Raw genomic sequence first — 27,577 nt, forward strand, 5'->3', positions numbered from 1 at the left:
TATTGTGAAACGTCAGGCGATAGTTCCTTGCAAAGGTTTGATTATTATATTTCAAAGCAGAAGCAGCTTTTCTTCTTCTTCTTCTTCTTCTTTGTTGTATTTCAAAGCGCGCAGTTGAGTAGGAAATGTCATATTTAGGGTGCTGTTTACCTGGCCTTCCTGGACCGCCAGGAATCCCGGGTAAGAATGGAATTCCAGGCGCACCAGGCTTGCCCGGAGCTCCGGGTTTTCCTGGTATGCCACCGCTTGAACTTTGCATCGAACCAATTCCACCGCCTTGCGAACCTTGTCCACAGGGTCCCCCAGGACCACCCGGTCCAGACGGAACACCTGGTATTGCACTGGGTTGCTGTTCAATTTTGCGTTCAATTTCTTCAGGGCGGTTAGTTTTCAGGTAGTCCTGGCACACGCGGTCCAAACGGCATGGATGGAAAATACGGTTTACCTGGACCGCACGGTCCTCCAGGGCCACCTGGCGCACCAGGTGAACCGGGCAAGGAAGGAGAAGCTGGCGATCCTGGCTTGCCGGCCATTTCGATGCCATCTACACCTGGTGATCCAGGTCCAACTGGTGAAGTAGGAACTCCAGGTTTACCAGGTCCTCCGGGTCCGGCAGGTGAACGCGGCGAAGCCGGGTTTCCCGGCATCAAAGGTCCACCAGGTCCTTCCGGAGAGCCGGGTCCTGACGGACCACCGGGCAAACAAGGACCACCCGGACCCGAAGGTCCTCCTGGTGAAAAAGGTATCTGTCCAAAATACTGCGCACTGGATGGCGGTGTGTTCTTCTCCGACGGAACAAGACGATAAACCTGCTCTGCTTTCTAAAATTGATTTAGGCTCGTCATTTTATTATTATTATTTTGTTTTCGTCATTTTTATATTTCATCTCAAATAATAATTACAGTACCATATATAGTTTTTTCCTAGTATTTATTTCAACTTTAATTTTTTTATTTTGCAAATCCAAAGAGCTCGCCACTTCCATCTATCCATCATCATCATCATTATTTTTACCACCGTTAACCAAAAATGATATTATTCTATAACTGCTACACATTTTTTACTTCTCTTAGTTGCCATCTGGCTGAATTGAATCGTAGTAGTGCATGCATGCAACTGTAACTGCCGCTTGATTTGTCTTGTTCAATTTTTTTTGAAAAAAATGCTCACTCATTTTTGATGCTTCACTTTTCGTCTCAGCGTGTGCAAAAAATCCAACTTGTGTGTGTGCCTGTGAGATAATTGCTGCAGTTTAATGAGTTTGTGTTTTTTTTGCATTTTTCTAGCGCTTTCGTCATCCTAGCTTTGGTGCACTTCAGTTTTACCTACGTCTGCCAGGAGCGGCTCCAAGCCGAATTTCTCAATCTTCTCTTTTCTCTTTTTTCAATTGAAAAAAAATAATGCACACAAACTTGTCTGAGTGTTTTAAGCGAATGGTGAGAAAAATTAAAAGCATCCTTTGCTTTTTCATTTTGGCGAGAAATCCGGTCGTTTAGAGTATACTGAAATATTTGTTTAGCTATTTGCGGTGGATAATTATTTTTTTCCGTTTTCATACAAATCTTCATAATTATATTCTTTTTTTACTTTTTTTAATTCCTGAGTAAAAACAGACAAGCTTTGTGATATTTATTTGATTTTTGCAAGCACGGTTGGTTGTGTTTGTAAGAAGAAAAAATAATGATATATGTGTATATGTGTAATGCATAGTATATGTATTATTCTTTTTTTGCGTGATCCCAATACAGGAACTGAATGCACATAACAAATTGGCTGTGAAGATATTGAACGAGCTGATCGACGTGCCTGAACACTTATGTTGCCGGGCTTTGTGCAAGCTGCTACCGGAACTGTACTTGAAAGAGAACATCAGTCGTGAAGAACTGATCCTCATACAAGAACTCTGCCACAAAGCTGAAATGGTAAATATTCTTATCAATCTTTCCCATTTCATCCTCGAGAAAGATATCAAAAGTTGAATTTGAATTATTTTCCCCTAGAAAATGTCTTTTTCTTATTTTTTTTGATTTTTTCTTTGTTTCAACTTTTTTTCACAACTGAAAATAAATGAGAGTAGGTGAAAGTTAAAAATTACATACAACACGCCTCGCATTTCGATGTCACTGGTTAAATGGGTCTTCTCTTTTCAGGCATTGACGAACAAACAGTGCGTGAATTATGTCACCAAACTGGTCGACAAGATACAAGATCTTCTTGCATGCATGGTAAGTAAGGCATGTTCAAAAGTGAAACGGGTCACTTTTTCGGGTGTGGCTCCATTTATTTATTTGTTTATACGTGCATTTTTTAAAAAAATTTCTCTTCGTACCTTTCTTTTTAAAAATATTTTATGTAAATTCCTCATGTGCATGGTCATTATTATTGTTATTAGAAATTTCATCTTCATTATCTTAAAATTTTACAGTAAGATAATTTTTGAAAAAAAAGTAAAAGTGGCATGGATGATCAACTCTGATTCGCAGGGGTTTCTTGTTTTTCTTTTTTCACCTTGGCCTTCAGTGTTTGCTTTGTAGCATAAGAAAAGTTAAGTGGAAAATAATTTTGATAATCGAAAATTCATGTCCTCCATATTTTGAATCCACTATCATAAATTCATAAAATAATTTATCGAATAACATCACTACCTAAGTTATTATTTTCAATTTTTGTTTCTGTCTTTTCTGTCAAGCTTTATGAGTTGAGCTATTTGAGTACAACTGTTAAATAATATTGAACTGAAATGAATGCTATTCAATAATTGTGAATAGTTCATTTTCGAGCTTTTTTAAAACCTGTGTAATGCGACGAAAGTAATTATCGTTCAAGTGATCCTTCATATAAGCAGCATTTGCTTCTTCCTCTTTATTTTTTTGTGCTTCATATATTTTAATTATTATTTGGCAAATTATTAGGGTTAATCGAATCGTGAAACATTTCCAAAATTTGTTTTTTATTTAATTGTTTATGTTCCATGATATATTGAACGCACAGTTGCAATAACATCATAAGTAATAATGATAATAACAACAACGGTAACATTATTTATTATTAATTGCATGGCTAGACGTTTTTCTGTTCTTATCTATCAGGTGTGGCGTTTTTCCGGTCTGTTTACGTCTTTAAAGGACATCAATGTTTAGTTGCTCTTGTAAATTCTGGCATCACGACATGTCACCAAAAATAATTTTATCGTAATTTATTGATTTATTGGTTTTCATTGTCTAATTTAAAAAAATTTTTCATTTTCAGCTTTATCATTGTGCATCGTCGAATCAATCAGACCATCACATAATATTTATCATTGTACTATTTCAGTCGGCTGGTTGAATTTCAGTTGTTTCTTTTTTTTACTTTAGAAAAACCTGTTAATTAATCAGATTTTATTTTGACATGATAATTAATGATCATCAATTTAAAGCAATTTTTTTGTAAAAAAGTTTAAATTGTGAAAGCTTTTTGCATCAGTTTCACTTTTCTAAATGGCACGTGTAATTCTTTTTACTTCATGTGATTTTAGATAAATTAATAATTTTAATTTATGATGACGATTTATTTTGTTTATGTTTTTATTAATTTTTCTTCGAACTTTGTAATTTCTAATCTGTTGTGAATTTGTTCTCACTGATTCACTTGGAGCAGCTTTTTTGAAATGCTAATTTTGCACCTGGGTTCGAGCATGGATAATGAAAAATTTAACAGTAAGAGAAAAATGTAGTTGATCGGAAAATTTAATATCATTATACTGAAAGTAGTTTATTTTATAAAAATGACCTGCAATTATATTGAAATTTTACCCTTTACCAGTGAACTGAGAATACTTTTCATGTCAAATTGATTTGCATTATTGAATAAAAATTGTAAATTTAAATTGTTTCTACATAAAATCACTCCGTAAACCAGCATCCCACTTGCAAACAGCAGTGCATTTCATATTTGTTTGTTAAATTTTGTTGTTGTTTTTTTTGTAGCCGAGTTCAGAAGATGAAATGTCTGGATCTGTTACGTCCGATTCGCATACGCATCATTCTTCTGCGCATGTTGAATTGATGGGTCCTTCTTTGCAAGTGGATGTACAGGCCCGTAAAGATGGTCATATTACAAATACCGATAACAACGAATCTGACGTTGAAATGGAAACTGAGGATGCTGATGTTGATTTTGATGCAATGAGAGAAACATTGAGCCACCAAAATGATCCAAATGACTGAATAATGAAAGCATACAATAGCAATTACATTTTATATTTTATTATTCATTATTTTAAAACTGTTTTTTAATATATATATATATATATATATATATATGCGTGCTTTTTAGTTCAGAATATTTTTATGCAGTGATTTGTTGTTATGAAATAGTGAATGGACAAGGATTTTTGTTTTTTGTACATTGATTAACTCTTAATACTTCACTTGTTCAGTTTTGATTTTTTTTCCTCTCCCTCTCTCTTCTGTACAGAATGGAATAAATCATTGTCATTTACATTTGCTATTGTTGTCTCAGTCTTCTATTACTGATAGAAAAATACAATTGAACTTAATTTAAAAAATATCATATATACATTTTAATTATGCAATTGACTATTATGAATAATTCCATTCATATAGATGAATTATTTTGAAGTTAAATTGCATTTACTGGGTGGTGTGCAAGTGTACAAACAAGTGAAAGCAATGATCCACAGAAACAACATAGGAGAAAGAGAGAGAGAGAGAAAGATTGTTCTATTCAGATCAGTTAACAGGGAATTTCACAGCACCGCACTTTGTGCTTGATGATCAGTGTCGTTGTTCGAAGTGGAAGTGGAAGTGAAATATTCAAAACAATGATTTTGCATTCGGACCAACATTTCGGAAAAGCTTTTGCAAAAATCCCCCAGATCCATCCTGTATTCACTGTCCATTCTCAGTTCCACGTACAGTCGATGTTTGTTGTTCACCAACAGGCCGGCCAATTTCAGTAGAAAAGAAGAGTTGTCGGTGACATCGATCAGGGCTTTGGAAATGCACACTTCGCAGTTGTGGGGAAATTTACTTTCCGGACAGTGAAAGCAAAGTCGCTTGGCAACCGAACCGCGGTGAATCCAAGTCGAGGCAGTGGACCGGCAGTTGAACTCGAACGCTCCCACGCTGAAACGTTGGGGGCAGTTTGAGGGATCTGCAAACGCGGCATTCAGCTGGTCGTTCAAATCGCCAGTTGCCTTCACAGTGTCCACGTTGAACAAGTAAATCTCCTTCAACGTGTACAATACTGTACGCAGGGACAAATGGAAGAATAGACGGAAACTTTCTCCACTGTCAACGACTAAGCGCTTCTCGACCATTTCCCGTTGCAAGCAGTCGTAAATGAACGCATTCGGCTTGATCAGCACTCGGTACTTGCCGATGCATTCAATCGAACGGTCCATCTCCCTGAAGTCCATCGTCCCGTCGTCGTCGTCCTTTTCGTCTTCTTCTTCTGCTTCCCCCTCTGGATGTATGGAAAACAATCGTGGACATAGTGCCAATTTGGAACCACCGTCGGACAAAACCGATTTCATCACCATCCTCCAAGTACGTTCGACAAAGATGCGGAACAGAAACGCCGCGTTGCGTCTTATGGACGCGGCCGGATTGTGCGTACAGTCCAACGGATCTTGGACGTTGACGTGGCTAAATTTGAACAAATTGTCCACAGATTTGTCGATTGCAAGCTGAGAAGATTCGGTCAAAAATTCCATCGACGACACAACATCCGCTCGTCGAGGTTGGAATACCACATCGCGCAACGTCAAAGGCAACTGGTGAAGAAAACAGACAAATTTGGCGAACAGACGAGACACCGAAGGGACTTTTTTACAATTATTCTGCTGCTGTAAAGCTGAAAGAGAAATCAAACCGACAACAAACAAGCAAAACAACTGCATTTAACAAACACTGTTTTGAAAAGAAAAGCTAAATTTGCATACTCAACTGTGACATCTCATCTTCGGAAAGATCGGATTTGCAAGGTATATAGCCACTTTGTCGAAGAAAAGTTATCAATATCAACAGCAACGGATAAGAGTTGAATTTTTCCTCCTTGCTGTCCATGAATTCAGAAATCCAAAAGCGGATCAACGAAGCAAGCCGTGGTAGCCATTCGCCGTATGTGTCGGCAAATTGTCGAAGCCACCGAGTTGTTCTCACTGAATGCATGTTGTTCAACGACAGTTCGCATCTGTAATTTCCATTGCAACGGAAATGAATTAGCGGACACCTTTTACTCTGCACCAAGTGTGCCTTGCCTTCTAAACCGGGCCATTTTTGAAGTAATTTATAAAATTGTTCAACAGGTGAACCCGGTGAATCCACAACTTCTATATTCGTAATGCAAAAAACAACAAATTGCAATTTTCCATTAAATCAAATCGAATCAAATCTCACCTTTGCTTTCAGTCGGTGTGCTTCGATAAAAGACTGTCATATCAACGTCACTATTTTGCCATCCGAAACCATTTACGGATGATCCAAACAGCACCACCTCCACATTTTCATGGCAACTCTGAAAATACGTTTCCAAACGACTGCACAACTTTTCCCGTTCTGTGATTTCAGTAATTTTCCGCATTTCATGTATTACAATGGATTGCTCTTCAAGTTCATTTGCTTTGGAAAATAAAGTCAACAACTCCTCGGACGGAGTCATTTCTTCTTACTCTGAAATGATAATTATACGATAAACATGAACTTTCAGCTTACGTGCTTAATATAAACGGTGCATACAGACTCAAACAAACACAACAACAGCAACGGCATAAATAGAAAAAAATTCTCTACAATTGTCAATTGCAGTACATCCTAACATTTACAATACAATAACAAAAAAGAGCTTCCCTGACAATAAACTGAGTACAACAATTGCGTTATTTCGTTTGCTTCAAAGTATTAAAGTGTTAAAATTAAAAAAAATAGCATTATTTAAATGACAACAATTTTCTTAAAAATGAAAAATAACAAACGTTAAACTATAATATTCTATCCAACATATTTAAAAAAATATGCCTTATTGAAAACTAACTAAACAGTGAAGTTCTAATATGATTTAAAATGAAAAAATAATTAAATTGAAAATTCGTTGAACAAAATACTGTAACGCCTTAATGATTTTCAAGGTTATGTTTATTCAATAGAATCTTCACGAGTAATTTTTAATCAAAAAGATAAATAATTGTCATAGCATTTCATTAAATATGTGAAGTGTGATGTTTTGTTTCGATTACGATTTCAGATTTCTTTCATGAAATTTTTTACATTGTTAACATTTTGTTGCTTATTATTCGACAGCGCCTTTAAATGAAACGAGTGAATTTCATTGAGCTTGCGCTTCATATTATTGGCAAAGTAAATGTCATTGGTTCAGAATAAAAAATATTAATATGATTTTCAAAGGGGCAAATTATTTGGATTTACTTTGTTTTCGAGCTTTTTTAAACAAAAGTACTTTATACTCACTACTCGTAATCTGAAATTGTGTATTTTTACCACATTTTGCTTGCTTGACAATTATCAAACACATTTTATTCAACAAATACAAATCGTAAATTTCGTCACATCTGCTGACTAATCCGAATCTGACATATTCCAATCAACTAGTAAGTCTTCATTGTTGTGATTGTTGTCAACAGAATTATTGTGCATTTTTGAAAATTTGTTTTCGCTTGTTTTCTTGTTGCTCTGCTTTTGATTTTCGCCATTCATTTTCTGCCTTTTAACAGCTTTCACTTTCGTGGCACGTTTCAAATCATTTTCTGCTACTTCTTCCTTAAAATATGAGCATAATAAGGATGCAAATTTGCAAAAACTGAAACAACAATTTGGATAAACAGACTTCGTTGGAAATGAAATTTTTGATATCCTTCTCGCGTTGTTTGATTGCATTGAATTTGCAAAAGTGCAATTCCAAAGGTGACTGGCCTTTGTCAGCAATGTTCAGTTCTGATGCAGGCTTTTTTGCAAACCCAGTCACCGCTCCTCGACGTCGTTCCACAATGAATGCCGACTGTTTACGCAATACTTCGCACAAATCTTTGATTTGCGTAGAAAATTCTGCACAACGACATTTCTTCACGTATTTATTCAACTAAATAATAATAAATAAATAAACAAAAATTATTACGTGTAAAACAATAAATAATGCACCTACCCGTTGCAGAGGAATGAAAATCAATTCCGGAAAAGCGACGTTGAAACGATGCAAGTGAAAAAATTTGAGCAACAATTCAATGAAATTTTCCATAACGGCCACTTTGAATCCGCTTTCCAATATCTGGGATGAGGAAACTTTCAAGGTGCAATCGAAGTCAATTGGCTTCAACGACGAACGTTTAACTTTACCGTCCAAGTCGACCATCTGCAATATCTGAAAAATAATAATTCCAATGGTCAAAAAATGATAAAAACATCAAAAATCATTTACTTTGATCAAAGTCAAATGCACAGGTATGAACTGCTTGCAATTTTCGCTTAACTTCAGCAAACTTCTCGTGATCAAAAATATCAAAGGCAAACACTTTGCTGAAGGCAACAATCTTAGAAGAAAAAAATCTCTTTTCAATAAAAACAAACAATATCACTGATAACAGAAATTTAAATATCACCTCATGCAACCGAAACTGACTTGCACAACTGGATAACGAAGTGGATGCCAAATTCGTTGGTTTGGATGCTGAACAAGAACATGACACCACAGATTTATAGATTGAACAAAATGCCACGAATGTACAGAATTAATCGCTTTCTGAAGAACATTTTTAACATTCAAAAAAAGCATTCATCTACAAGCAATAAAAAATCACTTTTGTATTTTGAGTATAGGCATTTCTTAAGCTTATCGCTAACTGTCGGATGAATAAAAATGCATTTTTGTACGTTATTGAAGGTTGTACAGCGCAGAGGCTTGAAAAGCAATCCTAAAACCAAGTAAAATCACTTTCCACATCTCACCGAAAGTATGATGTATTTTTTTACACATCATTACCACCTATTTTCTTACCTGCATTAAATGAACAGATGACCAGTTTGAATAAGTAATGATTTTTGAATTTCGTACGTAAGCCAAATACATTCGCTGAATAATATATTAAAATATATATTAAATAAAATAAATTATTAACAGAATGCATAATAATAATAATAATAATAATAATAATGAAATTTTGAAATTCACCCTAAAAACCATTTCGTAAACATCTTCTGGAAGCATCTTTACAAGTTTCTCGATGCAATCATATGCAAGCCTTCTACACTTTTCTTCTTTTGTTGTCCAAACGGATATTAATTTCTAAAATTTGATCACCATTATGCCTTGCGGTTTGAAAAATACAGTTTCTACTCTGAGAAGCATTTGCGACGTCCGTAAAAGAACAGAATAGTATTGGATCACTTTCAAAACATGTGCCAAAGTAGCTGCAAGCACGTCAGCATTTTGCAATTCAGGGATGAGCTAAAGCAAATAATCAACAAATGGCAAACTAGGAAATAAAATTAAATATTGCTATACTCTTAGTAAAAGTCTCAAATAGGTTCTAACTAGTGGAAACAATTTTCTCCATTTGCCTTTCTTTCGACTTCGCTTCGATGGTGCTGCATTCGATTTCACAATATTTATCCACATTGACGGAAAAAGGGTAAAACAATAACGCAATACTGCATTAACATCTAAATTTTCATCACTTAATGTATACTGACAATTAATGACGCATAAATCGTGCACTGTACCTTCAATTCCATTTACAGTTCCTGATACGGCAAATTTGCTTACATCAACTCCAACTTCTGCTACAGCTGCAGCAAATTTACCAACAATAAAACGAAGGGCACTCATTTTATTATTCTGTTAATGAAAACCCATATGTAAATGTAAAAAACGCTTCATTTCATGTAAAAGGATAAAAATAAAAAAAAATTCTTTTCGCATTTCTCAAACATAATTATTTCAATTATTCATTAGCAAAAAAGACGTACTTTCAATTTCTGTAAAAGTGTTTCTTCAAATGGTTGATCAGCGTCAACATCAGCTTCAAAATCATCCTCAGCAGCGTTTTCCTCCTAAAAATTCCCACTTAAAAAATACAGATATAAAAACTTTTTCCAAACCTCAAATTCGCTGTCGTCATCTTCCGCAGAGAAACTGTCATCTATGTCATTTCCATCTTTATCATACATTTCCTCTTCATCGACTCCCAATTCTGCTTCATTTAATTCATCAAGATATCCTTCAAGAGTACCATCTGTAAAGATATCTGGATCTTCATCTTTCAAAAATTCATAAAATTCCGGATCAGTCTCTTGCAGATGCAACGATAACTTCTTTCTCTGTTCATCACCATTTTCGGTTGACAGTTGCCTGGTTATATGGTTGTTATTAAAATTTATACAATTCGCTTTTTTTAATGATTTAAATACCTCTTCCGTGTTTTGCCTTTATTTTTTCCCATTACAATTTACTCAACAAATATAAGACGAAATTTGACTAATTACTGTATAAATAGTGATTGCAGGTACAAATGTAACCGCTAAACGAAACAAAACAAGTACTCTAAATTACATTCAGTTAGTAGTGCATTCAAAAATTATTATTATAAATGAACACGTTCAAATATCTTAAATAAAAATTTCAGCTTATTTTTAAATAATTTTAAATAAAAAAATGTTATCCTGATTCAGTTTATTTATGAAATCAGAATGGCACAAATTCAATTTTAATGTCACTAAATAATAATAAAACAATAATGAATTAATTCTAAAAAATGGCAGATGTTTTCAAAGCATGCTGTTTTATAAAAAAAAGCATATCTGCGTATGATAGAACAGCTAAAAATCTGCGTCAACTCATTTGCTAATAGAAACTTAACTGTCATTTTGTATAGTTTACAGAAGATTGCCGACTGGCTTTTTGTTTTGACCTTTTCATTTTTTTCTTCACTATTTGAAAACTTTATTTATTGTGGAATATATAAATATAAATATAAATATAAATATTTTTTTGATGTTTGCGAATGAAAATGAAGATTGCAATTAACAAATATGTTGATATTTGATATAATTGATTTCGATAAACATCAAAGTATAGTTAACATTGAATTTAATTTTTAATTGATGCAATTTATTTGTTGATCTTGTTTTAATGTGAATTTCATTACCCTTGTTACATCAGCATTTGTTTTCTTTAATGTTCTTATTTACCGTATAGTAAAGTTTCTTGTGTTGTTATTTTTAATACTATTCAAATTACTTTTGAAATGTGGCATTAAATGTCCACTTGTACATACAGGCAAAATGAAATGATGCAAAATTAAAGCTAATTAGTCGATTATGCCTCAATAAATAAATGAATTGGTCTGGCATTCGATGGTTTGCAAACGATAGTGAAAATAGCACCCACTAATTGTTTGTGCACGATGAATAATAATGGTTGACGCAAGTGATGTTGGTTATTTTTTCATAAAACTTTTTAAATATCATGACTGTGCCGTTTGTTGAAAAAAATTTTGAATTTCCATATTATTACGTTTGTCGTACAATATATTGGTGTTAATTTGTTTGGAAAAGTGACTTTGATGAGAAATTGGTGCAATTTATAGCTGCTATAATGGGCATTTTCTTCGTTGATCATCGTCAAAGAAAAAACCAAGAGTGGAAATAATTGCAATGCTGTTATGTCGGTTTTATTCAAAGATGTTTAATTGGATGCGTGGTTGAAATTCAGTGACGATGAGTTTTCTTTTTGACAACATTTTTTTCATGAACACATGTCACATTTGAACAATTGAAGCTGAATCATAGGTAGGAAATTTATTATTTTCAAAGGGATTTTTTTGTCTCTATCAACATTTTCACCTTTTTATCAATTTTGCATGTCAAAGCTGTGAGTAAGATTTTGTTGAAAGAAAAAAATGGTCTTGTAGGCGTCAGTGTGACTTGTAGGTTATTAAAATTGTAAGAAAGGCATCTTTAAGAGGAAGTTTAAAGCCGAAACCGCTTGCTGGGTTTGTTTTCCGAGGTCGGCTTGGAATGTTTGAATATTTTAGAAGTTTAAATCTGGTTGATAAATTTGCCCACACGTCTGTAAACAGTGCACCTTCAAAACGTGAGTCATCTTTGAGCAAATTTCATTTCTCAGATATCGGTCGCTTTGCCGGTCGGCAACAAACAAGCACAATACAGGCTAATGTTATAATCACAAAGTAAGCACAATTCTGACATTGCATTTTTATTTCATTTTTGATTTTTGTTAAATTATATTATTCATCAGGTATGAATTTTTACATTTTCCAACGTCTTGATTATTATTATTAAAAATTTGACATATCTCATTATTAACATTTGATCCTTGCTTTTAGGCTTCTTATTTTTCAATTAACTGTGAGAGAGAATTTTATGTTCTAAGCAAGTTTAATAAAGTGATGAAGATATTATAGGCTTTGATTTTTTTATTCGAATTCTTGCACCTATAAAAACGTTAAAAATAACTTTTTAAAAATGGTTTTATTCAATGTAGACTGACAGTTCAAATTAGTTTTAACTGACTGAAATTACTTCATATGATTTTACAGTTTCTGCAAATGCAAAATATCAAATACAGGTATTTTATTTTATGAATGTATTATTTTTTCTCATAAAAACTGTCTGTTCATAAATAAATGAAAATTTATAGGTGCATTGAGTAATAATTGTTTTCAAATGAACATCAATTAACCTTTTTAGTAATAACTGAAACTTAAGGAATGAAGAAAATTGTGATTAAATGAAATATATGTAGATTGCAAAAGATTGCAATAAAAAATAGAAAATAAACTTGAAAATGATATTCGTTTTTTATTAAAAAAATTTTTTCTTATCATATGAACAAAAGGTGATATTTCATATGGAATTGTCGATTATTTAATTAGTTGCGGTTACGTGAGATATATCATTTATCAAAGTACATATTGTCAATGAATTAAATTAATACAACTTGCTTAATAAATTGTCAGATGGCAAAATAAATATTTACTTTTCAAAATGATATTACTATAAACATATTTTTAGCATTTCAATTGTAAATTATTTTCAAGGAAGCAATAAAGCACAATTGAAAACTGCTTTAATGCAATGCGGTTGAATGAATGCTTCTTGACACATTCATGAATGCTCAAGGTTATTTGTTTTGATTTCATCTCTGGACATTTATTAACAATATTATTTGAAAATAATCATAATTTTTTAATTCAACTTTTTGATCAAGCATATGCATAATTTTGTTTGAGATGAAGAAGCGCGCGCGTGTGTGTAAAGATATATTTATTTATTTATTTATATTTGTATGAAGAACTATCTTAATGAACAGTAAATTCAAACTTTGAAAAAGTTTGCAGATTTTATCAGTAATACTTATACAATAGGAACATACTTGTAATTTCAATTATTCCTGAAGTAAAAAAATATTTTTGCACTGCAATTTACTTGTAAACGTGACTCGGCAATTTTTTGCATTTTACAGCTACTCCAGTTGAATGTGATAAAAATGTAATTTATATCAGTGCATAGTTTATGCAAAAAATAAATGAAAATCTTTATTTAGTTATGCTGATTTTCATTCAGCATATTATGCGCAGTCGATTCATTCGTGGAGTTTTCCGCAATGTATGTAATCTCAGTAAAATGTTGGCAGTATAATAATTATAATATCTGTATGAAAATGAAAATATAAATATACACGAATAATGCATATACATGTACAAATTTCAATGTGTTGTGATTAATCTACAAAGGGCCAAATACCACTTTATCATTTATTGATAAAAAATTTGTATTAAAATAAGTAATATTATTAAAAGGATGAAAAGTTTGATTATATCAAGCTTAGAGCTGGTTATATCTCGTTTGGCCACAATGATGATAGGTAAGCACAGACGAGCGGACGACGCCCTGATTACTGTGGCCCGGAAAATAGTACTGCTCCCAGAAAACTTTTGACAGCCTTGCCAGTGTCGGGGTGTGGGCAACGTCGGAAACGCAGAACCGGCGCTATCCTCGTCCTGATCAGCCCAGCTGTGGGTGCAGTCGTTGGAATGATCGATGGACGACATGGGCGAAAGAGAAAAAAAAGAACACCAAGATTTGTCATCGTACACAGAAATGATCCGCGTGAGAGATACTGTAGTCATTCTGTCAAATGTGTCGTGAGAAACTCCGCCTGAGGGTCATTTAAAGACGCGTCTCATCAACGGTAGCCACATTTCCGGAAATAGTCTACGGTTCTCCGTTAGACGGCATTGTTATCAGGAACATAATTGACAGCATAGTTTCATCACATCTTTCTTCACTTCTTCCGGAGAAACTCAATCTACGCTGGAAAATTTGTGTTCAATTCGTTCTCACTTCCGTCCGCAATTAAAATCAGTTGTCTCGTAACAAATGCATGTCACTTTTTATTAGAAGTTTTTTCCCCATTACAGTGCTCAATGAAAATTGTTGCATTACAATTTGTGAAGAACAACACCATGTTGTGCAAATTTAAATGACTAAAATGTTTTTAAGAAACTAGCTTCATTTATAACATATAAAATTACCGCTTTATTTCAGAAAAACGCTACTTATTTGCAAATTATCCTTGCCATGTTGAACAACGACAGACATTAAATTTTTTTTAAGTTATGCAAAGCAAAAAGATTTTTATGAGCAGTTGCCAGAAGAAGTTTCATACTCGTGTTGATCCATGAATTTTTGGAATGGGTATGAAAAACGAGGCTGTCTTTTGTTGAAAATTCAAGCTATGCTAAATATACAAATAAGCAGCAGATGGATGTTGTTTTCAAGATTCTTGTCAAATTCAAAGTTAACAATTAACATTCCAATAATGATAAGCGTGCACTTTTGTGCTGAAAAACGGATAACTTGAAACTCAGAATATGTCAGTAATCAAAATAATGCTGTAAAATAAAACTTAGGTCAACCTTTCTTTACAAAGTTAAGTGAACAATTTCCCATTCAAATTGCATTTCGTTTCTAAATAATATGTAAATGCGCAGATTTTCAAAACATTTTGAATTATTTGATTATATAGATCCTCAGTATAGGTAATAGCTGCATATTTGCTGATGTGCGTGAGTATTGCATTTCAAATGAAAAAAATACACAGTTTCATATAAGAAACAGTGCGTTTCATATACGAAAGATACATATTTTAAACTGTAACTACAGGTAATGTTCCTCATTGCGTTTGCAAAAATAGTCTGCTTAAATCTATGTATCTATTTATATGCGTATTTTCATGCATTTTGTTTCATTCAAATTTCTCAAATAGCGCTCATGTAATAAGCGATTTCTTCCAAAATGCTGAAAATTTTATAAAAATCCAATATGTTTTAAGAATTTTAGTTGATAACTTATATAAATTTTGTAATGTTGATCAGCTGACTTGAATGTGATCTTTATTTTTTTCAGTGCATGCATATGCAAGTATGTGCAATTGAAAACTATAAAGTAGCTTGATAATTGAAAATTGTTTCTTTTATTTTGCATAAACTATTCAGATTTTTGAAAGAATAAAAAAATTTTTTCTTAAGAAGATATAATTTTGAGAAAACAAGTCCATTAATGTGCATGATAAAATTTGGCCCCTCCCATGAAGGCAGTCCTGGGTGCGCCATTGCCGCAGTCTATTTTGGGCTTATGTGGAACAACGTCGACAATCAGTAGATAATTCATTTATTTCAGTTTTCTTCTATTTATTTCTTTTGCCAAGTAAAACGGTCAAAATTTTTGAAAAGCTCGCCACCGTACGCTGACACGGTCATTGGTCCAAACAGTCAACAGTGGGTGGGGTCTCAAGATGAATGGCTTTCTCATACATTAAAAGAGCCCATTTTTGATGTAATCAAAGTGTTGTGGTGCACTGAGTTTTCTAGTACACTATATATACATCTCTTCTTGATTTATCATTTTCAAGGTAAACATAAATTTTTTATTAATATTCCTTTAATTTATTGGTCTCAAATGTTGTGGCTCATATGTATTGTCAGCATTTCAAGAAAATAAATACTTTACAGTTTAATTAGATTACGTGCAGAAGCAAAATATTTTCAATTATGATTTTAAAATATATAAATTTTACATTTTGTTGCAAGCTGCAATCTAAGCTGCAAAAATATTTGTTGATACTTTGCAATATTGCATTAGCAAATTTAATTAATGGATATACTGTTTTTGTAATAATCAATTATGGGATATTAGAATATTGAAATTTGGTAAAGCTAGAAGCTAATAAACTTCAATATGTGCAAGTATCATTGATTTGTGCAACATGCTGAAGAAGCCATGAAATATTTGTGACGTATAATGTTCATTCATATTGCTAATATGGTTTCGGAATGTTGTATGTAAATGTTAAGGGAAGTGTTATTTAGTATTTTGCTATCAGTTGCTATGTTGTTAAAATAGTGCAAGGCTATAGCTGTAGCAGCTGTTTGGGCAAAATTAGGCTTAATGATAAATTATAATTTAATTTATCGTGTGAATAAATCTGTGCATGCAATCAGTTAAATGCTGTAATACATATTAATTGAAAAACTGAAAATTGTGAAAAAAGCACGTTCTGTTTATCTAAATTATGCTCTAAAAAAGAAATGTAGCTTATTATGAATAAATAATTTGCTTATTATTTTATAATATCTAATTACTTATGCTATCCCTGTTTGACTTTGTTAATTTGTTTTTGATCTTATTCATTCTTATTTCAGTTCCTGTATTTCTCTGAAATACATAATTAGTTTATATATTTTTTCAAGTTCAAATTTGCCCCGAAATATTTATCCTTCAAATACATTTCATTTCATTTTTTCTGTAAAAAGTCTTTTCATGCTGTTTCGCCTTTAACGGTGATTATTTATATTTGAAAATAAATAAATCTAAGAAATCTGAAACCGCTTGCATCTCAGTTGGCAGTGTGCACTTGCAGCTTTTCAAAGCGTGAAGCTCAGTTTACTTTTCGCATAGTAAACAAGCATATTCACAGTTCATCATAGGTAAACCGTCTTGAAATAAATGTTTACCTCACTGACATTCTGCAGTTATTTCGTATACAAAAGAATCTTATTTATAATCTGCTTAAGAAACAGCAATTTTTATTATGCATAGCTTAAGGTAAGAAAGCCCTTTTTGAAAAGAAAATTTACATAACCTACCAACTTTGAAACTGAAAAGAATTAATCTCTGATTAATCTTTACCTTTCGATGTAATTTCAGAAATTCACTTTTGTAGCATTCCCTTTAAATAGTTCAGTTTTCATTGAAAAGTATTTGAATAAATATTTCTAATGCTAAATTCAGTGTTTAGCAATTGTTTTGTCTTGTACAAGTAATCTGAACAGCTAATTTAAGCAGTCAAATTTGGTATCTTGTACTTTGTATTTTGTAATGAGATGTTTGTAGTAATAAATTTGATTATTTAAAATGTGTGTGAATGACAAGCTATACAATAATTTTGTGTATTTCATAATTTGGTGTTTTTATCAGGGCCGTTTTATTAAATTTGTCATTAGTGATTGCATTGAGTGAACAGGCAACAGAATTTGAGCATTATATTTCATTGGAATATTAAAGCTGAACTTCTAAAAAGGCATGGCTCAAATTTACAATTTGCATGACTTATTTGATAATTGGTAAAATGGATACTATAAAATGTACGGATTCATTAGTTAAAAATGAACAGTGAGACATTTTTAATAATGAAAATGATGCTAACCAACATCTCAACTATTAAACAACATCGACATCTTTTGCGTCATTGAGAAAAATAGCTTTTTTTATTAATTAAACTTTCTTGAAGAACTTGTCCAGAGAAAAGCTGTAATTCTGCATTTTGTCTTAATTAAGAATTACTGGAAAGGGATCAAGAAAAGACCAATAATTTCAAGTAAAAAAGGTGCATTTTCATCTTAATTTTAGCATTTCTTTTTCCAATTAACTTTTTCTGAATCCCTGTTCTACTGTTTTATTCATTTTCATATTACATTGATATATTCACATTAATATTAATTGTCATATATTAAAAGTATCACTTACTAATTTATATTCCTGCGGTGCTAATTATGCTTAACAATAAAGAAAAATTAATAACAAATTTCTCTTTTAGTACATAATTATGAATATGCGCCTTTTTATGCATACAAAGAATTTATTTGATTTCGTTCTTGACTCGCAGAGTTATGCTATTTTCCACAACTTTATAGAATAGCCATCAGTTGTCATTTGTTTTGTTTTGATATTTATTTAGTTGCCATCGGAAAATTCGTTATGGAAAAACTAAGAGAGCATACCACTCACATTTTTCAGTCTAATTTAAAATACATTACATTCTTTTTAGACGTGACTAATGCAACGCATTATTGCATATTGACACATAATGTAGCGTGCTTCAGCAGAAATGTCATTCAACAAATTCCCACAAATTACTTCTTTAAATTATTTTTTATAAATTATTTATTTTCACGAAAAAAAATTTATGAAATTCTTTCTATTCAATTTATTTTATCAGTACAATGAGCAATTGGTTTTTTTAATTTTCTAAATTTCATTTTCAAATTTCACATTAAATTTGACTCATCAATTATTAATGTGGTTTCCTTTCTATTATTTATATTTTAAATTATTATTTAAATTATGATAATTAACTTTTTATTATTATAAAAGTAACAAGGGATGAATAGCAACGCTTTATATGAGAGATGCAGTTGTGCCAGATACAGTTATTTTTACATTTGTAATTAATGATATAGGATGGACTGTTCATTTTATAAGAATTAAATGTATAGTCTAAGGGTTCTGTGGAAAATGCTGAGTGACAGAAAAGTGTTCAAGTCCAAAACTTTTATAAAAGAAATTACAGAAACATAATGAAAACATCGTTTCAAATATATAAGTATATAAATGTAGAGAAATGTTTAGGCAGATTCTGTCTACTAGTTAAACGTAAATAAATGCAATGTCAGTTTAATCTTTAAAAAAGCCTCAATTTAGCATGCTTTATTTGAATGTGCATATTTTCTTAAAGTGGTACATTTAAATAATTAAAAAGCCGAACTCAAAATATAAAGGATTTCTTGAAGTTGATTGCAATTGAAAATGCCTTGAATTTTGGAAAGATGCCATCTATTTTCTTTATTAGCTAATTTTTTTACTCCTAATAACTGTTATATTTATGTATAATATTGAAAATTCAATTAAATAATTTAAATTATGGACCCATGCCAAAAAGAAATTCATCATTAAAGACAAAAAATTTGTCAATACATCGGTGTTTTCAGAGAGAGCATCAAAGAATTTTAAAAATGCATCCTCTTTACCCAGTACATGATTTTCAAGCTCTGTTGCAACTATTGAGCATAGTAATTTACGTATATTATTGTTCATAATTCAGCTTTTATTGGTAAATCATCAACATACTTGCAAAAGGTATCTTACATATTTTGGTCATTTGAAAAAGTACAATTCGTTGAATTCCTAGAAATTAATTTTAATCAAATAGGCCGCACATAATATCAGAAAAGTCACATCGGAAATGAGAAAATGCAAAAATTTTATTCATAATCTCATGGCGTCACTGATTTGTGGTATAATTTTAATCACTCCATATTTTAAATGAACTAAAATTTTGAATATATTTCCTGTAAATACAATAAATCATATTTGAAAGGCAAAAGTTTCAGTATATGAAAAGTGGAATTTTTTTGATAAATAAAATAATTCCATTTATAATACAATTAATTATATTCTTACTTTAAAATGACAATACAGAATTTCTATTTTTGATTTTTGAAAAACAGTTCTATTCTGAATACAAAACAAAGCTGTATATTCATGAAGAAAAATTTTGGTAATAAAAGTCAGAAATTTATATTATATCAAATAAAGCTTATGCGAAATGTCGCATAATGCAGGTTTCAGTGGTGCAACTTTGATTTAAGCGTGCTAATTTAATATTGTTTTATTCATGTTTATTTATATTTATTTAAAATTTCTCTTTTTTGCACAGATATTTTTTAATATTAATTGTAAACAAATTCAGTGGAATGTGCAGATGTTTTATTGTGTTAGAAACGATTTTTGCGCAATGCTAGCAAAGACGAATTAAATTGGATTGCGGTTGAATCGTGACATTCATTTATTTTGAAAGACAGACTACGCAACAAAAGCTTACATACTGCGACCAATGCAATTAGCGGTAAGCTTTTTGCAAGTAGGCGAACAAGCAGCCTAAATCTTAACAATTTGATTAACGAAATGAAATCGACAGTTGCGACTACGCCCACGTGTATGTGCGCGCATTCTGGTAACTTATTCACGCAATTATATACAGCTTTGCATTTTCTGCAGCTGCCTCTTTGCCATGTTTTCCGTTACTGCATTTACTCAGTTACACCAATAGGTTGGTTAGACTTTATTTCAAAAATGGATGCTAAGTTGATTGCCTGTCAGATGACTGACGGGTAGCGGCGATTAAAGCGAATGGATGATGAGCTCTTGCTTCCGTGTGCTGGTAATATTCCAGGCTTGCAACTGCGAACATGTAAACGTGCCTGGCTATGTCGATATAGCGTTATTTTCACGCGGTTGTGTTATTATCTTTGCTCCATAATTTTTGTTTATTTGCATATATATATATACATATGTATGTGTGTGTGTGTCTGTATGTGTATGCGCGCTTATTTTTCACTTTGTAGCTTAAAAGTCAATCAGAGTTCGAGAGTGGTCGCCGCGCACGGAGCAGGCGTGCGAATCAAGCAGCAACACCACGGCTAGTGAAACTGAGCACCTCGGTTCGCAGCAATACAGTATCACGGTGCTGCATTACCTGCGTATCTCTAATCAGATTTGCAAAGCCAACGGAACAGAGTCGTGCCGTGCGCACCATGCCCACCATGATCAGCTGCTTCATCTGGCTGCTGATTTTGAGTCGGCTTGGCGTTGCAACGCTGTCGCTTCGCAAAGTAAGCCAAGCTTTGCTATCTGCATACAATGCTCTGCTGAAAGCAAGCGGCTGTTTATCACAGATGAGTTGTTTGTATTTTTCTTTTTCAGTTGAGCAGCTTACATCCAAAGCCGACTTGTGAACCACACGAGCCATGTCGAATTGGATTTCTTGGTATGGAATTCTGCACCTGTCCCGGCGACCGTAAATGTCCCCACTCAAGCGAAAGTTCCTTATTTTATCAAGATGTTGAATATCACGTATGTTTTCAGCAATTCAACTTACGAAAACTGAGAAATTATCATTTTGTTGTACATAATAATATTTTATATTTTATAAAGTAATATGTTTCATAAATTCTTCACTTTTATTTAATGCAATGCAAAAAAGCAATGAATATAATTTCAATGTTATTCTGTTCTGATGATCAGTTTTGCGATGAGGCCAAATTTCACATTTGCGAAGAAGGAGAAGTGGCTTGGGTGAAAAAGGGTCTTCACCAGATTGTCAACTGCATCTGCCCGGAGCCGTTCGTGCTGCATGGCGAGCTGTGGAATCCAGCTGAAGACATGTCGCAGTACAAATGCTTGCCGGTACTGTTTTGAGAATTGGCAAATTCGCCGCTGAGCCAATATTCATGTGCTTGCTGTTTTGAAGATAATTCCTTTGCAGAAGAAGTACTGCTACAACAACGACACGTGTATGATCCGCAACCGGGTGTTCATTGGCGAGAAGACGATCAGCCTCGTCAAAGGATTCTGCACTTGCCCCGACGGGATGGGGTGTGTCGAGACAGGCGAGATGATCAAAAATCGGCTAATCGAACTCGAGCAGGACATTTTCAAGTGCAGACAAGTCGCCTGAACGCTTCCCCAACACTTACCCAAGAGTCATCATCTACAAGCCATCCCCACCGCACCGCTGCCCCACTGCTGACCAGTGGTCGACGCTGTCGCGGATCAAAGTGTGTGCGTTTAGCGAAATCAAAAGAAAAATAACACTTATTTAACGCATAATTTTATTCATATTCATATATTCATTTCTTTATTTTACCGCATTACTTGTAATACACATAAGAAAGGACTACCGTTGTCCTCGTTGTACTATTGTTCGTTCGTCGTTTGTTCTTCTGCCTATCTGTATTCTACGCTTTCACAATTATTATCCGCCCCCCCCCCGTTTTATTTTCTTTTATTTATTTATGCCTTTATTTACTTATTTATTCCAAAAATTTTTTTCTTTTGATATCAATTGAAGCCAAACAATTTTGTCTAGTCGTTTTTCATGGTTGTGCTTTGTGTGACAGAATTCTTTATTCCTTTCTTTCATATACAAAATTTTTTAAATTATTATCTATGGCACAATATGGCCATGTCAAAAATGCAAATCATCATAAATGATGTGATTTTCAACTGACCGTTGTGTCCAATCATCTTCTGCACAACATCAGCAGTTGCATTTCATTTCATTCATTATACAACAACAAACCACGCATGCATACAACACAATTGCAATCTTTCAATTAAATAAAACTGAAGATTTTAACAGCAACAACAACAGAAATTATTTTAACAAAAAAATATTTTCATATTACACGCGTAATATAATTATTAATTCACAGTAATGTCAAAATATTCTTTTCTAAATTTTCGACCCCTTTTTAAAATTGTTTTTGCTAATAATGAAGATTATTCGTTATAAACTGTTCTACTATAAAAACGGCAAAGTTCAATCGCAAAATTTACCTCTGCAAACAGCTTCGATCAAACGGTATCACATGAGAAGGGTGCATGTTCCAGAACAATACGTATTAAAGTTATGTAAAAAAATTATCACAACATCTCTGCCTTTAATCTCACTTCTGAATGATGAACATGCGTGTGCGTGTCTGTAATTTCATACTCTTTGAAGGCATGAATTAATCCTTTATAGGAAAATTCTATTTTTAACAGAATCTTATCAAGGAATGGGATTTGAAAGAAAAAAAAATTTTTTTAATATAACATGCAAAAGTTATTTACAAAAAAATACAAAAACTCTGTGCTTGCAGTGTGCAAGTGCATCAAGTCGTAGCAGTTGCTCTTGCTCAATTTGCAGTCGAAAACAAATAATTTCATAAAGTTCATTATGCAAATGATGCATGCAGCAACAAGTTCACTTCCTTTCAGAGTATTATTATTGCAGAAAAAAAGTGAATAAATTTTGCCGAAGCAATTGTTTATGACTGTATGAAAATTTTGCACTTTGTTCACATATAGCGATTAGTGAACAAATAATTTCAAATTGAACTAACTATTGATTATAATTATTATTAATTGAAACAAATAAACGCATCGACAACTGAAAGGCAACATTTGATATTTATTTATTTGTTGGTCTAACTTATAAATTAAATTCATCAAACTCGCCATCCTCTTCTATGTCACTGTATTACATTTGATCACTAAAAAGTTAATAAAAACCAAACAACAAGTACGATAAATATTCAGTTTACTGTTGCTATTGTTTTACACACTTTGAAATTTGCCACTACTTTCGTTTCAAGATAAAAAAGTTAAATTTTTATTGAACAAAACATATATATATATAGAGAGAGACTTTATTAAAATTAAATCATTCTGAACATTGCATTCTGACGTGAAACTTTCGATTACTCATTTGTGGATTTGTTTGCATGCATCCATTTGAACTGCTGCCCATCAACATTGTTGAAAATAAATAATTAAATCAACTTTCATTTTGCTAGTTGACAATCACACGGATACACATACAAGCATAAAAGCACAGGCACATAAAAACATACCAGAATATATTTGAAATTCAACGTTAGAGATTGAACAGAAAACAAAAAATCAAAATCAAAATGCATCTAGCCATACTATTCACCAGTAAATGTCGACAGCTGTTACGGAAAGATCCGCAGACAACTAATTAAGCACGCGTGCCTTCATACCTCCAATTATCCCATTACTATGATCCATTCATTGTACGTGAAAACAACTCTTTTCTAATCAAAAAATATAATTTGAGAAATTACAATCATTTTAATATTTGAAACGGTTGTCCCGGGCATAGCCAAGCTTGTCCAAATTCGGCTGACATGCCGTTTCGATCATTGCATCCGGTCCACACATGAGCACCAGAAGATCGGCGGACGGTTGGGGAAAAATTTCTTTAATAATTTCACTGTTGATGAAACCAATGCTGTATGCCCATACTAAACAGAATTTTGTCCGCTTATTGGATTTTTAGTAACAAAAGCAAATCTATGAAGATATTAATTACACATAGAGAGATATAATTAATTATTATAATAATACTGTGAGATTTGGTTTCGATCTGTTACAAATTTGAAAACAAATTAAATACAACTTATATTAAAATTAATAAAATCCACATGTCTGCCCCAGTGCTTTTAATTGCAATCAAGAACATCACGCAACGAGGAAAGCGTCACAACAGTGCTTCCATCTGTATCCGGCTACGTGGGACAATTATCACCAGAATAATGAACAATAAACGGCCATTTCTGATAATCAAGAACAATGCAACAGCTTGCAATTATTATCACAATCATCCCCAGCCAACCAGTCAATGCGTTGCGTACACTTTGCTTGATTCACTTAGTTTGACACACTTGCTGCACATCTTCCATGCTCACGCAAAATCTTCACCGTATTTTGGAAATAATTTAAAACTTTAAAATAATTGTCTTAATTATTAATACTGCCATATTTTTAGTGGAAAGTTTAAATAAAAACAGACTACCCAAGAGGTGAATGTGAATGGTTGACCCTGCTTGACATACCTTTGCCTTTGCGAGTATCTATCGTGAACCACACACGAAATCTTGTTGGATGCTTCATTTCCAAATTAAGCAACTCTTCAAACAACAGGATATCCTGCTCACTCTGCAAAGACAATTGCTCAAACGACCATGACTGAAAAACATTTCTTCAAAATACAGTACTTTGTTTGCGTAAATCAAATGCATTTCAAGTTTATCGTAAGAATCAGCTAGTGAGGCTTTGATTAATTGGTACATTGGTGCTATACCTGACCCGCCAGCCAGCATAGCCACTTTCTTATATTTCTTTTGCACAGGATCGGCTTTCTTGGACGGTTTTATTGCAAAGCAACCTAGTTGAAACAAGAAATAATGCTCGTCATATTCATAAATAACAACAGTGCATAATGCAACAAAAAAAAAACAAATAAATTCAAAAAATGGAACCTCTTCCATTGTAAGTTAGCAAACCACCAGGTCCACGAATATTGATACTGTCACCGATTTTCAAATTATCCAAATACTGCGTCATTTTGCCTCCTTCTGGAAAGAGTGGATGCGTATCTTTGAAGTAAATCTACATTTTTAATATATTATGAAAAGTGAAATTGTTTGCTTGTTTATTCAAAAATTTGCCTTGATAATAAACGTCACAGAACCACGTTCATTGATATCACTAATTGGTGTATATGGGCGAACAACGAGCTGTCCGTTAATTTTCGCACTGAGATGAACATGCTGCCCTGAAAATGAAGACAATACAAAAAAAAAGAATACTATTTCGAAAAGAAAACTAAAATAAAATAAAACAGAAAATTTTGTTCATAAACATGCGAGAAAAGTGAAAGAAATTTTTACCACCAATAAATTAAATATTCATAATTAAAATCTGATAATTTCATTTATTTTTCCTTGTACTTCACAACTTATTATTCCCATTTATTGTTCGCGTGTTATTCATTTGTGCAGAAAACTGGATAATTTAGAAAAAAGATAATGTAGTGCGAAAAGTGAAATTCATGTCCAAATAAATTTATACATAGACATAACCCATTTTTATTTGCAAGTCACATTTTATTTTCGTCCAACACTGAAAATTGTCAAAGTGTCATCACAGTCATCATCAACACTTTCATAGTCACCATATATCTATATATTTCACAGAGAACAGTTTAATGTTAAAATGCTCTTCTGGGTGTTGGAAAAAAACAGAAATCAAAACTGAATTTCAGTTGTTTGAAATTTACAACAAATTAGATGAAAAATAAATTTAACAAGTAAAGCACTTACCGACACCAAGGCCAAGAACTTGATCGGCTGAATGCAAGGAAAATCGAAACATACGCGTGTCGTGATTGACTTTCTGAAAATTAATTTATTAAAAAAGAATTAAAACTTTCAGTTATAATAAGAAAAAAACGTTCAAATTCTCGCAGACCTCTTTAGATGCCAACACTATGCCGTAGTTGACAGTGGGATCTTCCAACAATTTCTTCGGCTTTCGCTTGATGAACGCGTAATAATAAACAGCAGCCGACGCCAAGCCAACACCGGCTAACAATGCTGCCGTGGTTATCTGAAATGTGAAACGATTAAATTTCATAAACTGCCATGGGAAAGGGGGGAAAAAAATTTTTTTTTTCTTCCCATAACTTTTTTCGCATCTTACCCAGTTGTCGTTGAGCATCGTCGTACAGTTGTCTGTCAAAAACTGCAAATCATTAAAGAAATGGGAAAAGCAAAATAATGAAAACAATCGATATACTGTAACGTGGAAAATAACAAACATGACATAGAACATTGCGAATTGTACCGAAAAATCTTTCTTTACTCAATTCAATCGCCAACAAGACTACGAACACTGTCTGTCAGAAAGATGAATCCAATAAGAATAAGAATAAGAATAATAGACTGTTTTCGTTATCATCTCTTTCGGGTAAAGTGGAAAACCAAGAATGCTAACCGTAAAGCAAATTGTATTACGAAAAAAAAGATTTTAAATTAAAAAAAAATCAACGAAGCAAATTGCTGCTTTCTCCGGCGTCTTTCTGTTGTCCACTTGTCGCCGCTTCTCCGGCCGCTTTTGCCTTGGCTGCTTCTTCTAACGCACAAGGGATATTTTATTTCATTTTAAACAAATACGATAACAAAAAAAAACATATTTTACCAACTGCAACTCGTCGGCGTTCTGCTGTTTCGAAAACGTCACGCAGCTGAGCCAATTCTTCAGCCGACATGTTGCTAACCAACGAACTGTACCACTGCGGATCGTGAACTTGAACATCTACAAAACAAGAACAACAACAACAACATCAGTACTGTAAAATGTGGAATGCTTTGTTGTCGTTGAATTTGTAAACACTAACTGCACATTGTTTCTTTGAAAATCACAATCTCATCAAAGCCGGTATCATTTCGATCAACAACTGTAGAAAATTCTTCCAAATCTTCGTCGTAGTCCGTATCGTCGCTGTATTCATCTTCATTTCCACTGTCCTATAAATTGTCGTTGCAAGGCATCATTGCAATTTCAAATTGAAATTCACATCAACACAAAGCACAGATTGGCATATATAAATATATATATATGTGAAGCACAGTTTTCAAATTTTCCACTTACAGATTTGTCTTCCTCTTTTTCGACGAACATGTTCACATCTTCGTGCGCTTCACCTGATTCTTGATCCGAAACCAACGACTCTGCTAAAATATACCAATACAACACATTCAACGACACTATTTCGAACAAGAAAACAAAAATAACCCACAAGAGCTGTCATCTTCGGTTTCTTCTTCTTCATCAGAACTCTCTTCATTTTG

The 27,577-nt window shown here is 32.9% G+C and overlaps 8 protein-coding genes across 8 annotated transcripts; 4 read left to right on the top strand and 4 right to left on the bottom strand.

Annotated features, from left to right (window-relative positions):
• Positions 1 to 11: 11 nt before the first annotated feature.
• Tsp_01954a (conserved hypothetical protein) lies at positions 12 to 985 on the bottom strand (the record flags this gene model as incomplete). Its single annotated transcript, XM_003377707.1, has 3 exons — positions 941 to 985; positions 410 to 821; positions 12 to 372 (listed from the first exon to the last, which is right to left on the bottom strand). Coding segments are annotated over exons 1-3 (818 nt in total), but the record flags the coding sequence as incomplete, so codon positions are not given.
• Positions 986 to 3,056: 2,071 nt separating this feature from the next.
• Tsp_01953 (conserved hypothetical protein) lies at positions 3,057 to 4,208 on the top strand. Its single transcript, XM_003377708.1, has 3 exons — positions 3,057 to 3,134; positions 3,250 to 3,303; positions 3,969 to 4,208. The coding sequence occupies exons 1-3, from the start codon at positions 3,057 to 3,059 to the stop codon at positions 4,206 to 4,208; spliced, it is 372 nt and encodes a 123-aa protein (XP_003377756.1).
• Positions 4,209 to 4,750: 542 nt separating this feature from the next.
• On the bottom strand, positions 4,751 to 6,666 carry Tsp_01952 (conserved hypothetical protein). Its single transcript, XM_003377709.1, has 3 exons — positions 6,405 to 6,666; positions 5,948 to 6,268; positions 4,751 to 5,859 (listed from the first exon to the last, which is right to left on the bottom strand). The coding sequence occupies exons 1-3, from the start codon at positions 6,664 to 6,666 to the stop codon at positions 4,751 to 4,753; spliced, it is 1,692 nt and encodes a 563-aa protein (XP_003377757.1).
• A 914-nt stretch (positions 6,667 to 7,580) lies between these two features.
• Positions 7,581 to 11,366, bottom strand: Tsp_01951 (Noc2p family protein). Its single transcript, XM_003377710.1, has 8 exons — positions 11,254 to 11,366; positions 10,116 to 10,365; positions 9,984 to 10,067; positions 9,550 to 9,852; positions 9,187 to 9,300; positions 8,638 to 8,757; positions 8,164 to 8,379; positions 7,581 to 7,781 (listed from the first exon to the last, which is right to left on the bottom strand). The coding sequence occupies exons 1-8, from the start codon at positions 11,364 to 11,366 to the stop codon at positions 7,581 to 7,583; spliced, it is 1,401 nt and encodes a 466-aa protein (XP_003377758.1).
• Positions 11,367 to 13,126: 1,760 nt separating this feature from the next.
• Tsp_01950 (conserved hypothetical protein) lies at positions 13,127 to 14,200 on the top strand. The gene is made up of 3 exons (XM_003377711.1): positions 13,127 to 13,157; positions 13,582 to 13,643; positions 13,913 to 14,200. Exons 1-3 carry the CDS (start codon positions 13,127 to 13,129, stop codon positions 14,198 to 14,200), a joined length of 381 nt encoding a protein of 126 aa, XP_003377759.1.
• An 823-nt stretch (positions 14,201 to 15,023) lies between these two features.
• On the top strand, positions 15,024 to 16,974 carry Tsp_01949 (hypothetical protein). Its single transcript, XM_003377712.1, has 5 exons — positions 15,024 to 15,079; positions 15,447 to 15,461; positions 15,569 to 15,659; positions 15,720 to 15,875; positions 16,915 to 16,974. The coding sequence occupies exons 1-5, from the start codon at positions 15,024 to 15,026 to the stop codon at positions 16,972 to 16,974; spliced, it is 378 nt and encodes a 125-aa protein (XP_003377760.1).
• Positions 16,975 to 20,507: 3,533 nt separating this feature from the next.
• Tsp_01948 (hypothetical protein) lies at positions 20,508 to 21,968 on the top strand. Its single transcript, XM_003377713.1, has 5 exons — positions 20,508 to 20,597; positions 20,723 to 20,989; positions 21,081 to 21,230; positions 21,402 to 21,568; positions 21,599 to 21,968. The coding sequence occupies exons 1-5, from the start codon at positions 20,508 to 20,510 to the stop codon at positions 21,966 to 21,968; spliced, it is 1,044 nt and encodes a 347-aa protein (XP_003377761.1).
• A 2,625-nt stretch (positions 21,969 to 24,593) lies between these two features.
• On the bottom strand, positions 24,594 to 27,573 carry Tsp_01947 (NADH-cytochrome b5 reductase 2). Its single transcript, XM_003377714.1, has 14 exons — positions 27,522 to 27,573; positions 27,378 to 27,460; positions 27,124 to 27,253; positions 26,929 to 27,041; positions 26,775 to 26,858; positions 26,545 to 26,622; positions 26,427 to 26,468; positions 26,178 to 26,333; positions 26,048 to 26,120; positions 25,412 to 25,500; positions 25,229 to 25,334; positions 24,941 to 25,110; positions 24,779 to 24,911; positions 24,594 to 24,667 (listed from the first exon to the last, which is right to left on the bottom strand). The coding sequence occupies exons 1-14, from the start codon at positions 27,571 to 27,573 to the stop codon at positions 24,594 to 24,596; spliced, it is 1,383 nt and encodes a 460-aa protein (XP_003377762.1).
• Positions 27,574 to 27,577: the final 4 nt, after the last annotated feature.

This window comes from Trichinella spiralis, assembly GCF_000181795.1.
Source record: "Trichinella spiralis strain ISS 195 chromosome Unknown Scfld4, whole genome shotgun sequence".
Lineage (NCBI taxonomy): Eukaryota > Metazoa > Nematoda > Enoplea > Trichinellida > Trichinellidae > Trichinella > Trichinella spiralis.

Coding starts and splice junctions, on each gene's coding strand:
- Tsp_01950 (XM_003377711.1), top strand. CDS start 13,127: ATGCTTCTTGACACATTCATGAATGCTCAAG. Junction 13,158..13,581: donor CACATTCATGAATGCTCAAG/GTTATTTGTTTT, acceptor ATCTTTATTTAG/TTATGCTGATTTTCATTCAG. Junction 13,644..13,912: donor TTCGTGGAGTTTTCCGCAAT/GTATGTAATCTC, acceptor AGGTAAGCACAG/ACGAGCGGACGACGCCCTGA.
- Tsp_01951 (XM_003377710.1), bottom strand. CDS start 11,366: ATGCCAGACCAATTCATTTATTTATTGAGGCATAATCGACTAATTAGC. Junction 8,758..9,186: donor TTTACGAAATGGTTTTTAGG/GTGAATTTCAAA, acceptor AATGTTCTTCAG/AAAGCGATTAATTCTGTACA. Junction 8,380..8,637: donor TTCGTTATCCAGTTGTGCAA/GTCAGTTTCGGT, acceptor ATTATTTTTCAG/ATATTGCAGATGGTCGACTT.
- Tsp_01949 (XM_003377712.1), top strand. CDS start 15,024: ATGCGCAGATTTTCAAAACATTTTGAATTATTTGATTATATAGATCCT. Junction 15,660..15,719: donor CTGGGTGCGCCATTGCCGCA/GTCTATTTTGGG, acceptor CATTTATTTCAG/TTTTCTTCTATTTATTTCTT. Junction 15,876..16,914: donor TAAAAGAGCCCATTTTTGAT/GTAATCAAAGTG, acceptor AATAAATCTAAG/AAATCTGAAACCGCTTGCAT.
- Tsp_01947 (XM_003377714.1), bottom strand. CDS start 27,573: ATGAAGAGAGTTCTGATGAAGAAGAAGAAACCGAAGATGACAGCTCTT. Junction 27,254..27,377: donor AAAAAGAGGAAGACAAATCT/GTAAGTGGAAAA, acceptor GACAATTTATAG/GACAGTGGAAATGAAGATGA. Junction 26,469..26,544: donor TTCGCAATGTTCTATGTCAT/GTTTGTTATTTT, acceptor AATGATTTGCAG/TTTTTGACAGACAACTGTAC.
- Tsp_01952 (XM_003377709.1), bottom strand. CDS start 6,666: ATGACTCCGTCCGAGGAGTTGTTGACTTTATTTTCCAAAGCAAATGAA. Junction 6,269..6,404: donor CACACCGACTGAAAGCAAAG/GTGAGATTTGAT, acceptor GGCCCGGTTTAG/AAGGCAAGGCACACTTGGTG. Junction 5,860..5,947: donor AGATGAGATGTCACAGTTGA/GTATGCAAATTT, acceptor TTTCTCTTTCAG/CTTTACAGCAGCAGAATAAT.
- Tsp_01948 (XM_003377713.1), top strand. CDS start 20,508: ATGGATGATGAGCTCTTGCTTCCGTGTGCTGGTAATATTCCAGGCTTG. Junction 20,598..20,722: donor CCTGGCTATGTCGATATAGC/GTTATTTTCACG, acceptor TTCACTTTGTAG/CTTAAAAGTCAATCAGAGTT. Junction 20,990..21,080: donor CAACGCTGTCGCTTCGCAAA/GTAAGCCAAGCT, acceptor TTTCTTTTTCAG/TTGAGCAGCTTACATCCAAA.
- Tsp_01953 (XM_003377708.1), top strand. CDS start 3,057: ATGGCTAGACGTTTTTCTGTTCTTATCTATCAGGTGTGGCGTTTTTCC. Junction 3,135..3,249: donor CGTCTTTAAAGGACATCAAT/GTTTAGTTGCTC, acceptor TTTCATTTTCAG/CTTTATCATTGTGCATCGTC. Junction 3,304..3,968: donor ATCACATAATATTTATCATT/GTACTATTTCAG, acceptor TTTTTTTTGTAG/CCGAGTTCAGAAGATGAAAT.